Raw genomic sequence first — 13,750 nt, 5'->3', positions numbered from 1 at the left:
GGTTTTATGATCTGCAGATGCTGGCAATCCAGAGGAATACACACCAAATGCTGAAGGAACTCTGCAGGTCAGGCACTATCTATGGAGAGAAATAAACAGTTGACTTTTCAGACCAAGACCCTTCATCAGGACAGGAAAGGAAGGGGGAGAAAAGGTCAGAATAAGACAACAGAGAGGGAACAATGAGTGAGGATCTCACTGAACTCCCATTGAAAAGAAGAATTAAATTTCTTGAGGAAGAGACTCACAGTGAAGCAGAAAATCATAAACAGAGGAGATCATCGAGATGCTGGAAATCCAGTTGCATTAGAATATGATAACACCATACTGACACATGCTTTTATACATTTGGAGTGTTAAGCAAGTGTTGCTGTGACAAATGTTAATTGAGTTCACGAGTTCTTTTATTTTTACAATCTTTGATTTGTAAATGGGATTTTGGATGGTGCTGATACTTTCAGTTTTTGTCGCCCTTCTGCAATGATGATGGGGGTGTGGAAGTGGAGAAACAAGTATGCTCTTGTTATGCACTTAGTATGCGCTTTCCTTGTATGTGGTCCAGTTTGAAGAAAGAATGAAGCTTCTTCATTAAAGCCTTACTTAATATTTCCATGGTTATACCTGGATCTGTGGAGACAATTCTAAGAGATTTAACAACATATTACTGCAGATAAGACTGATATAGGAGATATGTAATACACATAATTATTTGAGTAAGACTGAACAAAGGCACAGCTAGATTTATAAGCAACAACAGATCTGGCAAAATAGCAGACATTGGGATATTGTCAAAAGATAGAGTTTTTAATCCACTGATAGCTGAAGCAATGTTACATCCTCTCCTACTTGGTAACAGGGAATTTCCCTGCTCTATACTTTCCCCATTCTTACTGCTGTTGATAGACCTTACACAGTCCAATTGGCTCCAATTTAGAATTTCATGTACCTACTGTTAAATAGACAGATCATTTTGTACACAAATCCTGCAACACCTTTTATAATGATTCCTATACATCCATTTCTGTTTCAGTTTATCAGTCTAGTTCTTTCATCCATTATATCATTGATCACTGGCATCAGTTTGTTATCTTTGTTTAATCATGCACTGGGCTATATACCAACTAAGTAATTATTTTTTTATTTGAATAGTGGTCTATTACTTAATATGTTAATTTCTTTATTGAAATCCAGAAGATTCTCGGTAACATTTAATTTTTTTAGGAAAATTAATGTTTAGTAATATAAAATTGCTGATCCTGCTGACACACTAATGCAGAAGGCAAAAATGAATATCTAAAACATCTAAAAAAATCTAGGATGTCTGGACTTTTGCACAGTACTGTATATTAGTATATATAAGCATTATTGGCAATTGACATCCAGTAATTATAAAGGTACAAAAAAATTAGCTTCTAACCCCATTTGCCCTTCCCGTCCATTCTTACAGCACTAGACCAAGAACTTCCTCTAAATTTAAATTTTAACATGCATCAATTGAATAAATCAGTCTGTTCTAAATCTGTCTGTGTTTTCCAATTTAGATTTTTGCTTTGTTGGTAAGCCTATGTAAATGGATTTTTGCTTCCTCTGCATAGCTATTCACACAAAACTTCTTGTGTATAGGTTATAGGAAGAAGACAGAAGAATAGGGTTGAGAGGGAGAATAAATCAGCTATGATGGAATGGCATAGCAGATTCAATGAGCCAAATAGCTCAATTCTGCTCTTATGTGTCCAAGATGGAAACCCATCAGATTAAGGAAATTTGACAACATAGACATTAAAGAGGAGGAAGAGTGGGATGTTTGTGGATGTTATTCTTCAAGACTTGTGTAGGTTCCAGTAAAATAGAGTATGTGACACAAAACTTAGTGATGAACGAAAGTTGAGAAAAATCTTATGTTTTTAATACAGCAAAGTGTGAAATAAGGAAAACTTATGGAAAGATAGAATACTGAAAATTTACAACTTTGAAAGGTTTGGATGAACAGTTAAGTTCTTGTTTCTGCATGTGTAAATCCTTAAGGGTTCTAGTTTTATTGAAATTATATATAAGGACATAAAATATTTGAGACCTATCAATTTGAGAAGTATCAGTATTACAGTGGAATAAAAGGAATGACGAGGAGTTGACCAGAATTGATTGGAAAAGAACACTGGCAGGGATGACGGTAAATCAGAAATGGTTAGAATTTCTGGAAGCAATTTGGAAGGCACAGGGTTTGTACATCCCAAAGAGGAAGAAGTATGCCTGTGTTGCCTTTATGGCATTCGTTTAGTTTATAATATTTTCACTTAGTAATTCGTTTGTTAGCATTTTCTAGTTAAAGTTAGGATTGTTTAAAGTAAATTTGTTGTCTGTGATATCGCGGCATGCGATGACATCACATCCGGTTTTGCCGCGTCTTGTGGGAAAATACTGGTTTGGAGAAACGGGAAGGAGGGGGGCACACATGTGCGAGGTCAGCGCAAGAAAAGTTGTCTTCTACGCATTAGAAACACAGTGAAGCAACGCCGTAAGTTCATGAGATAATCGATATGTTGAATTAAAATGTTAACGCTGACTCTGTTTAAAGTGATGACGGTCAATAAGGTTTATGTTTTCGTTAGTTAAAGAGTTGCAGATAGTTGTGTTGAAGTGTATTTAAAGCAGTCAATGGCGTAAGTAGATTCTGACTGTATGCTGCACTTTAATGTAATGTAGTTGTAGTAGTTTTACTTTTGCAAGTATTCACGATGTAAATGTGATAGCAAGAAGGAAACAAATACTGTACAAATCTTGTATTGTTTTATCAACAGTTTTCACCATACGTTAATGTGGAAGAGTGAACAGTAAACGGTTAATCTTACTGCGATCCTGTTTTCATTAACGACAGTTTACCTCGGTGTTTAGTTCAGCATTCCCTTACACCTGAGCGAGAACACTACAGTGAAAAGGTGGCATTATCAGGTGTTTCAAGTGCTGCAATGACAACTCGATCCAGCATCAAGTCGTTGCCATCCAGCGATAGGGGCAGTAGGGCATCATCAAGTAAGGCCGCCCATGCAAGAGCTAAAGCAGAATCCACCAAGGTGCAAGTGCGCTACGCCAAACAAGAAGCAAAATTGAAAATGAAAGCGGCTGCCAGAGAAATGGAAAAGACTGCCAGAGAAGCCAAAAACCAGTTGGAAAGGGCAAAGATAGTGTCAGAGTTAGAAGTGCTGACACTAGAACGAGAAGCAGAAGCTGCCAGGGTGGAAGCAGAGATAATAGAAGATGCTGAAGAAATGCATGATCCGGTTGACGTAAAATCTACTTCAGAAAAGATCAGATTGGAACGCACAAGCGACTATGTCCGATCTCAAATAGACTGGAAGATTCGTTCTCCCTCTCCATACTTATTTGATAACGTCCCATGTCATGAGGAGTCTCAGAGAGGCCCGATTGCATCACATCCATCCGAAGAAGACAATTTACCCTTGCAACTCCGCGATGAATTCAAGAATGAAAGGGCTGATGACAAGTACTTCTCGACACCAAACTTACCAGATTTGGCGAGAAGAGAGGCAAAGACCGAATTCAGAACAGCAAATTCCATAACAGATGTACGCCCTCAGTCATATACCCGCCGACATATTTCCCCAGCCCACATGCCACTTGCGGTTGAACCCATGGCACGGTATTTAGCACGACGAGATCTCGTCACTTCAGGACTATACCAGTTTGACGATAAACCTGAAAATTACCGTGCATGGTACTCCACATTCACCAACGCTATCGACGGAGTCCAGCTCAAAGCAACCCAAGAGTTGGATCTTATGGTGAAATGGCTGGGAAAAGAATCATGCGAACAGGTGAGACGCATACATTCAGTGTACATCAACAACTCCAAGCTAGCCTTAAGCAAAGCATGGGACAGACTTCAGGAGGGCTATGCGGCCCCCGAAATTATTGAAGCGGCGCTATACTGACGTCTGGAAACTTTTCCTAAGGTGTCAGCCAAGGACCACATTAAGTTAAGGGAGCTCGGAGATTTACTCATGGAGATTCAAGGCGCCAAAGAAGATGGCTACTCAACTGGTCTAGTATACCTAGATACTCCATCCGGGATTAGACAAATCGTGGACAAACTTCCATTTGGGCTGCAGGACAGGTGGGTGTCTGTTGCCTCAGAGTACAAGGAAGACCACAATGGTCGATTTCCTCCCTTCGAGTATTTCACTAGGTTCGTGTGCAAGGAGGCGAAGAAGCGAAATGACCCTAGCCACATTGGTCCAGGAAGCAGTACAATTTACACCAAGCCAGATAAATCCTCTTTGAATAATTTCAACATTAATAAACCCGTCTCAGTGCTTAAGACTGTAGCCTTTACAACTAACAACGACCCTAGCAAGAATTGTCCATTGCATAACAAACCCCACCCCCTCAAAAAATGCAGAACGTTTAGGGAAAAACCCCTTGAAGAGAGGATGGCCCTTCTCAAGGAGAAAAGAATATGTTTTAAATGCTGTTCCTCAACCTCTCATCTTGCTAGAGAGTGTACGATCGCCGTGAAGTGCCCGGAATGTAATAGCACTAATCACGATGGGGCCATGCATCCCGGCCCGTTACCGCAAACCGACAACGCTCCTTCACCCCCACAACAGGACGGTGGGGAGGGAGAAGCTCACTCCAGAACAACTGTTGTCAGCTCGAGCTGTACAGAAGTTTGCGGTCAAGCTCAGTCAAGCCGTTCTTGTTCAAAGATCTGCCTCACTAAGGTGTACCCTAAGGGAGCCAAAGACAAGGCCATCAAAGCCTATGTAATTCTGGACGATCAGAGCAATTGCTCACCAGTCAGTCCAGAGTTCTTTAACTTGTTCCACATTGAGAGTAATCAGTTCCCATACTACCTTAGAACTTGCTCAGGCAGCGCGGAAACTTATGGAAGGAAGGCAGAAGGCTTCCAGCTCGAGTCCCTGGATGGTAAAGTCATCATCTGTCTCCCTCCACTCTTAGAGTGCAATGAAATTTTGAATAACCGCACTGAGATCCCAACGCCAAGTGCAGTGTTACACCAGCCACATCTCCACCACATCGCCAAACACATCCCAGAACTGGATCCAAAAGCAGAAATACTCCTGATATTAGGAAGAGATGTTCTCCGGGTACACAAGGTTAGGCAGCAGGTCAATGGACCACACGACGCCCCCTTTGCGCAACGCCTGGATCTGGGCTGGGTGGTGATAGGAGAGGTGTGCCCTGGCAATGAACACAAACCGACGGTTAACACACTCAAGACCAATGTGCTAGAGAGTGGCCGCCATTCAATTTTTCAACCCCGCACAAGTGTCATCTGTATTAAGGAAGCACGACAAGGCTTTAACAAACGTAAAGTAACTGACGAGACGCTGGGTCAGTCAGTCTTCGCTCAAACTGAGCATGATAATAAACTTGCTCCATCAGCTCAAGACGCCATTTTCTTAAAAACAAAGGACACCAAGGTCTTCAGAGACGAAGCAAATAATTGGGTTGCCCCACTACCTTTCAGAGAACCACGCCAGTGCTTGCCAAACAACAAAGAGCAGGCAGTCAAGCGGTTCACGTCCTTGCAAAAAACCCTGAAAAGGAAACCTGAGATGCAGCAACGCACCTGATTGACCCACGAGGTACTGTGCACACTAATGGCAGAGGTCACAGCCATTATAAATGCACGACCACTCCTACCTGTGTCTTCTGACCCGGAAAACCCATTCATACTCTCGCCATCAACGCTCCTTACGCAGAAGGCAGGAGCCCCCCCTCCACCAGGGGACTTCTCTGATAAGGATTTGTACACAAAGCAATGGAGACAGGTCCAGGCTCTGGCAAATCTGTTGTGGTCTCGTTGGAGACAGGAATATCTACCTTCGTTGCAACACAGACAAAAGTGGATAGAACCCTGCAGGAATCTTCAAGTTGGAGATTTAGTCCCGCTCAGGGACAAGCAATTCGCCTGCAACAGCTGGCCAATGGCCAGAATCACTGCCACGTTCCCTAGTAGGGATGGACATGTCAGGAAGGTCGAGTTGAAAACTACCGACCAAGGCAATGTGAAAATTTACCAAAGGCCAGTTACAGAAGTCATTCTACTTCTACCTAATGACTGATTTAGAGACTGAAGTTTTGTATTATGTTTATTGTGACCTTACGAAGGTCAAGCGGGGAGTGTGTTGCCTTTATGGCATTTGTTTAGTTTATAATATTTTCACTTCGTAATTCGTTTGTTAACATTTTCTAGTTAAAGTTAGGATTGTTAAAGTAAATTCGTTGACTGTGATATATCGCGGCATGTGATGATGACACATCCAGTTTCACCGCGTCTTGTGGGAAAATACCGGTTTGGAGAAACGGGAAGGAGGGGGCTCACATGTGCGAGATCAGCGCAAGAAAAGTTGTCTTCTACGCATTAGAAACACAGTGAAGCAACGCCGTAAGTTCATGAGATAATCGATATGTTGAATTAAAATGTTAACGCTGATTCTGTTAAAAGTAACGACGGTCAATAAGGTTTATGTTTTCGTTAGTTAAAGAGTTGCGGATAGTTGTGTTGAAGTGTATTTAAAGCAGTCAATGGCGTAAGTAGATTCTGACTGTATGCTGCACTTTAATGTAATATAGTTGTTGTAGTTTTACCTTTGCAAGTATTCACGATGTAAATGTGATATCAAGAAGGAAACAAATACTGTACAAATTTTGTATTGTTTTATCAACAGTTTTCACCATACGTTAATGTGGAAGAGTGAACAGTAAACGGTTAATCTTACTGCGATCCTGTTTTCATTAACAACGGTTTACCTCGGTGTTTAGTTCAGCGTTCTCTTCACCTGAGCAAGAACACTACAATGCTAAAGAAAAGATGACACAACCGTGGCTAACAAAAGAAGTCAAAGCCAACATAAAAGCCGAGGAGAGGGTATATTATAGAGCAAAAATTAACGAGAAGTTAGATGATTGGGAAGCTTTCAAATACCAACAGAAGGCAACTAAAAAAGTCATAAAGAAGGCAAAAATGGAATATGAAAGTAAGCTAGCCATTAATAAATAAGAGGATACCAAAAGTAGCTTCAGATATATAACATGGAAAAGAGAGATGACGTGGATATTGGATCACTGCAAAACAATGCTGGAGAGGTAGTAATGGGGGACAATGAAATGGTAGAGGAACTGAAGAAGTATTTTGCATCAGTCTTCACTGTGGAGGATGCTAACAGTATGGTGGAAGTTTGAGAATGTTAGTGGTTATGAAGTGTGTGAAGTTACCATAAACAGAGAGAAATTTCTTGGGAAACTGAAAGGTCTGAAGGTAAATAAGTCACGTGGACCAGATGGTGTACATCCCAGGGTTTTGAAAGAGGTGGCTGAAGAGATTTTGGAGGCATTAGTAATGACCTTTCAAGAATCACTAGATTCTGGAATAGTTCCAGAAGACTGGAAAATTGTAAATGTCACTCCACTCTTCAAGAGCCCAAGGTATTACAGGAAAGATTCTAGCATAGATAAAGGAGAAGCTGATGGCAGAAGGCAAAGAGTGGGAATAAAGAGAGCCTTTTCTGGCTGACTGCTGGTGACTAATGGTGTTCCACCTGGGTCTGTGTTGGGGCCAATTCTTTTTACGTCATTTGTCAATGATTTGGATGATGAAATTGATAGCTTTGTTGCAAAGTTTGCAGACAATATAAAGTTAAGGAGAGAAGGACAAACAGATTAGGAGAATAGGCAAAAGAAATGGCAGATGGAATACAGAGTTGGGAAGTGTACTTGCTTAGAAGAAATCAAAGGGTTGACTGTTTTCTAAATGAGAGAAAATACAAAAAAAATTATGTGCAAAGGGATTTGGGAGTCCTTGTGCAGGATTCCCTAAAGGTTAATTTGCAGGTTGAGTCTGTGGTGAGGAAGGCAAATGCAATGTTAGCATTCATTTAAGGAGTACTAGAATATGAAAGGAAGGATGTAATGTTGAAACTTTACGAAGCACTGGTGAGGCCTCACTTGGAGCATTGTGAGCAAGTTTGAGCCCTTATCTTAGAAAAGATGTGCTGAAACTGGAGAGGGCTCAAAGGAGAATAATGAAAATGATTCCAGTGTTGAATGGCTTGTCATATGAAGAGTGTTTGATGTCTCTGGGTGTATTCATCAGAATTCAGAAGAATGAGGGGTGACCTCATTGAAACCTATGAAGTGTTGGAAGGCCTTGATAGAGTGGATGTGGAGAGGATGTTTCATATGCTGGGAGAGTCTAAGACCAGAGGACACAGCCTCAGAATAGAGGGGCATCCTTTTAGAATGGAGTTGAGGAGAAACTTCTTCAACCAGAGAGTGGTGAATTTGTAGAATTCTAGGTAGCTGTGGACGCTGTCTTTATGAATATTTAAGGCAGTGTTTGATAGATTCTTGATAAGTTAGGGTATGAAGGGATACGGGAAGAAAGCAGGAGATTGGGACTGAGAGGAAAATTGGATCAGCCATGATGAAATGGTGGAGCAGACTGAATGGACCAAATGGCCTATTTCGGCTCCTATATCTTACGGTCTTATATGCTTACCTGAATAAATGAAACTAGAAGGTAATATATATAAGTTGGCTGTGATAGATTGGTAAACTTTACCAAGTGTGTTAATGGGTTGCAGGCCATGAATAATATTGAAAATTCTGTATACATGAATAACAACAATTATTCATTCCCATCTTGCTCAAAAGTAAGTCAGGAAAGATAGCTCACCCAGGACTTGCAAAAGAAATTAAAGATTGCATTGGGCACAAGGAGGAGACATATGAAATTGCAAGAACAGCAGCAGGTGTGAGAATTGGGAGTAGTTTAGAATTGAACAAAGGAGGACAAACATGATTAAGGGGTAGATGGAGTATGGGAGTAACTATGCAGGGAACATACAAACTGACTATAAAAACTTCTGTAAATACTGTATGTTAAGAGAAGTGGGCCAGTGAAGACTATTGTAAGACCACCACAGTCAGAAATAGCGAGACTTTTAATTGTAAACTAAGTTATAGGAGAAGAATTAAACACATACTTTGCTTCTCTCCTTAGAAAGAAATAGCCTCAAGGCTAGTTCAGGCTGACAGTAAGGTAAAAGTTAGTTAAATAACCACATATTACAAAATCTGCTACCTCCTTTACCTAGTTAAATGACCACTGAGTGTATGTTTGCGTACCTGTGCTGCTGTAGGCCATATCCACTTCAAGGTTCGCCATGCGGTGCATTCAGAAATGTTCTTCTGTACACCAGTGTTGTAAGCATGCTGTAACACACTGAGTCGCAGCCATGGGATTGGCTGATTGGATATTTGCATTAATGAGCAGAGGTACAGGTGTACTGAATGTCGTGGCCACTGACTGCATGCTGGAATAAATGAAGAATTGGTTAACAGGCAGGAAGATGATTAAGAATAAACAGGTCCTTGTCCAGGTGGCAGACTGTGACCAATGGAGTACTGGATGGGTCCAAGGTAATCACGGTATAAATGAACTAAATTATGACACCTTTACATTGTCATCAAACTTGTAGACAAATTAAAAATTGTTGAGATGACAGGGTGAAATGTAAGTTGTTAAGATGATACACAAAAATAAACCATTTGATTTAGGGAAAATCAAAATCGCTGAGCAGAAATATCTAGGAAGGTAGATGATTTGTGGGTTTTCGTTGTGAAAGGTTTTGCATAGAGGAAGAACAATATTTTTCTGCAGTTGTACAGAGTTTAATGACATCACACCTGGATATTTATATACTGTTTTAGTCTCCTTCTCTGAGGTAGTATGCCCTTGCCAAGAAAGGAGAGTAACGAAGCTTTATTAGGTTGATCATTAGGATGGCAGCACTGACACGAGGAGGGATTGGTTTGATTAGGTCTATATTCATTAGAGTTCAGATTGAAATGTACAAAATTCTAACTAAGTAATCAGATGAGATGCACAAAGGCTGTTGCTGATGCTGAGGAGTCACTGTTTCACACTTTCAATTCTTATGATAGCATCTTGACACTATAAGATGCTTACTTATATTCAGGAAGGGTAAGATGAAGGAGCACATACCAATCCTCATAGAGAGATCAGAAGTGGAAAGAGTGAGCAGCTTCAAGTTCCTTGGTGTCAAGATCTCTGAGGATCTAACCTGGTCCCAACATATCGATGTAGTTATAAAGAAGGCAAGACAGCGGCTATACCTTATTAGGAGTTTGAAGAGATTTGGCACGTAAACAAGTACACTCAAAAACTTATATAGTTGTACCATGGAGAGCATTCTGACAGGCTGCATCACTGCCTGGTATGGAGGGGCTACTGCACAGGACTGAAAGAAACTGCAGAAGGTTGTAATTCTAGTCAATTCCATTTGGGCACTATCCTACAAAGTACCCAGGACATCTTTAGGGAGCGGTGTCTCAGAAAGGCAGCACCCATTGTTAAGGATCTTCAGCACCCAGGGCATGCCCTTTTCTCACTGTTACCATCAGGTAGGAGGTACAGAAGCCTGAAGGCACACACTCAGCGATTCAGGAACAGCTTCTTCCCCTCTGCCATACGATTCCTAAATGGACATTGAATCTTTGGACACTGCCTCACTTTTTTTAATATACAGTATTTCTATTTTTGTACATTTAAAAAAATCTATTCAATATACATAATTGATTTACTTGTTTATTTATTATTATTATGTTTTATTTTATTTATTATTATTCTTTTCTCTCTCTGCTGGATTATGTATTGCATTGAACTGCTGCTTCTAAGTTAAATTTCCCGTCACATGCCGGTGGTAATAAACCAGATTCTGATTCTGATTTCATACAGACCCATACATAAACAACAATTCACATGGACTTCGTTGACATGATCCATCCAGCATAGTATCTCACTTTTAATAATCTGTACCTGACTAATCAATTTCTTACATTCTAACGGTGTGTATTTTTATTTTGCAGACAAGTTTGACTCTGAATGATCGATTTTCCTCCATGAAGATCATTCCCCGTCATGCAGTATCAAGAAGAGGTGGCCGAACCGTCACTATTGGCTAATATTCACTTTAGTTCTCAGGGTAAAATGTAAGAGATAGATTTTATTTATTGTTGACAATGCTGTCTGATAAATTTTTAAATACAAACATATGCTGAACATTTTATGTGTTCTCAGAACAAAATATTTTCATTCTACTAAACAAATGCCCAGTCTAATTCTATAAATTTAATATAATTTTCCCAAGAAAAGTGACATTTTCTTTCACTCAAATGAAGCATTCTATTAAAGCAACATAAAACAATTTAAGTAAATCAAACAGCATTTTTTTTTGCTAAAAATCAATTTAAAAGAGCAGCTAATTTAAATTAAGATAAACAAATTGTCCATTGAAATTAAAGATGAAGAGTGTGATTCCATAACTGTATCTATCAGAATGGACTGCTGAACTGGGGTTTCTTTGCACTGAGTTATACCAGAATGTTTGAGAACCAAGTGATGCAGATCTGATTTAAATTACAATTTTATGGAGACATTATAAATGCCTGTTGCACACCAATAAGTTAATGATCTGGATGTCAATGACAAGGCTAGCATTTGAGATCATAGAGTAGAATCAGAGAATATTTACAACACAGAAGGAGATCATTTGGCTCATTATGTTTGCTCCTACTGTCTACCAGAGCAGCTTACTAGTTCTGCCAAAGACACTTCTCTGTAGCCATGCAAATCTTTGCTTAACATGTTTTTAAGGCCACAGTGGAGCCTGCCTGCATTTCAGACTCAAAGCACATACAGTGTAAAATTGTTTCCCTCATATCACTATTAATTTAGTGCCACTTAATTTTATTCTTGTGATCACAAGTCCTTGACTCTACACCAATGGCAATAGCCTCCAGCTGTCCACTCTGTCCAGGCCGTTCATCATAACCTTGAAAGGAACTAGCCCCAGATTCTCTAAATTATCCTTCTAAATGTAGTTGCTTGTCAAAGTAATCTTACCATAAATCTTTTCTAGACACTTACAGATCAGTATAATAATGATGTGGCCAGAAATGAACACAGTACTCCAGTATATATATTTTTTCTGTAATTAGCCCCATTCTTCCATGCTACACGTAGTAGCCCACTGTGTGCTAATGGTAAAGAGAATGGATGGGTGGCTAATCCATTGGACTGCTTTGGTATCAAGTTTTTTGAGAATTGTTGGAGCTCCCTCATCCACACAAAGGGAGAGTATTCTATCTTTCTCCTGACTTGTCTCTTATAGCTGTTTGAAAGGTCATCAGGCAGCAGGATGCGAGTCATACACCTAAAAATACCTGGCCCTGACTTGTTTTTGGACACCTCATATCTATTCCTAGTTTTCCCAGATTGATCTCTTAATCTGCCAGCTCATTCTACCATCCTCCCCTTTGCACATTGCTCCTCACCACCATCATCTGAGCCTTGCTCATCTTCTGATTCAGCACAGCATAAGCTCTATCATTAGCACCCAAAATGGTCACTGATGTCCCACTGCTCTGCCCATCCTGTATACTCAAAAGTATTGCATAAGAATTCCTAAGCAACTTTATTTGCAGTGTTAATTAAAAAAAAAGATTCTTTCAATGAAACAGTTGGAGTTAAAGCCATTTACTGAGATGGAGAATTATAAATCAGGTTGACCCAAAACTCTTTACCTCAGTAAAGAGCTTTAATTGTAAAATCAAGTTTTATGTCACTTTGTGGCTTTTTTTCATTCATACCAGAGTTTAATTACAATTATATTCTGATAAAATACCTGACATTTTCTTCAAGATTAAATTTAATGACTATGTGTTTTGTTTAACGCAACAGAAGGAGACATTGTTTAATAAAGTGTCTATTTTATTTAATAGAACAATATATTGATTGCACAACCAGATAATTACAATGTGATGGCAATGTAAATAGAGAATTAAAAAAATATTTAAGTCTCTTGTATTGCACTGGGATTTCATGGCTTAGACACTTGTGTGATAAAAATTGTTTAAGTTGACACTGCATTGAGAACCCACACCACCTTGCTTTGGTGCTGTCAGTGTATATTTGTCATGCAAGGAGATATGCACTTTAAAATAATTGTATTTGTTGCATACTTGACATTTCTCAAATCCTGCACACCTGCCAAGCGAACTAACTAGATGATTGACACCACGTGTCTTGTAAGCTTCAGATGGTTGAAATATACCACTTCTACCCTGTCTGCTGCACACCTCACCATAAATGTAACCCTGAGCTTTACTCATTTCCAGATACCCATGACGTAGTGTCCGTTCAACCTCAAGCAATGGACCCATCCCATTGCATGGAGAATAAAGATACCCCATCACTGCACCCAGCTGTGTCATTCGACAGCTGGGATGTTGGCACTTTGTCGACATTAAAGGGAAATTTGGAGCAGAATTTACTTGTGGCAAGTCACCTGGCCAGGAGAAACTTATAACTTCTGTGCTAGGCTCAACGTAAAGTCACACAGGAATTTTGCTCTGTGACTCAGAGGAGGACTTTCATGGAGAAGCAGATAAATGAAAGCCATCATGTATGCAGTTGGAAATGTTTGCAGCCTTGTTCAGCCTACCTGAAGTATCCATGTGTTGAGGGCTTCTACTCCTATCTTGCTCATGCCTTGGTACAGAGCCAGGGAACTATCCTTTAGCGTGTGGAATTAGTGGCCAGCTTTACAAATAGTACTTACACTGCCATGCTGCAGCAACTGATGGCAAAATCTGCAGCGTAAGCAGGAGGAACATGTACTAC

At 39.9% G+C, this 13,750-nt stretch overlaps 1 protein-coding gene across 3 annotated transcripts in view; it reads left to right on the top strand.

Annotated features, from left to right (window-relative positions):
• The window catches only part of LOC140734463 (UAP56-interacting factor-like), a 111,811-nt gene extending 98,884 nt beyond the window's left edge, over positions 1 to 12,927 (top strand). For all 3 annotated transcript variants that reach the window (XM_073058439.1, XM_073058440.1, XM_073058437.1), the window contains one exon: positions 10,936 to 12,927. In XM_073058439.1, coding sequence (XP_072914540.1) covers positions 10,936 to 11,031 — 96 coding nt within the window. In that variant the 3' untranslated portion in view covers positions 11,032 to 12,927. The remainder of the gene's footprint in view (positions 1 to 10,935) is intronic.
• The last annotated feature ends 823 nt before the right edge of the window (positions 12,928 to 13,750 follow it).

This window comes from Hemitrygon akajei, chromosome 10, assembly GCF_048418815.1.
Source record: "Hemitrygon akajei chromosome 10, sHemAka1.3, whole genome shotgun sequence".
Classification (NCBI taxonomy): Eukaryota; Metazoa; Chordata; class Chondrichthyes; order Myliobatiformes; family Dasyatidae; genus Hemitrygon; species Hemitrygon akajei.
This window is presented reverse-complemented; position numbering and strand designations above follow the sequence as displayed.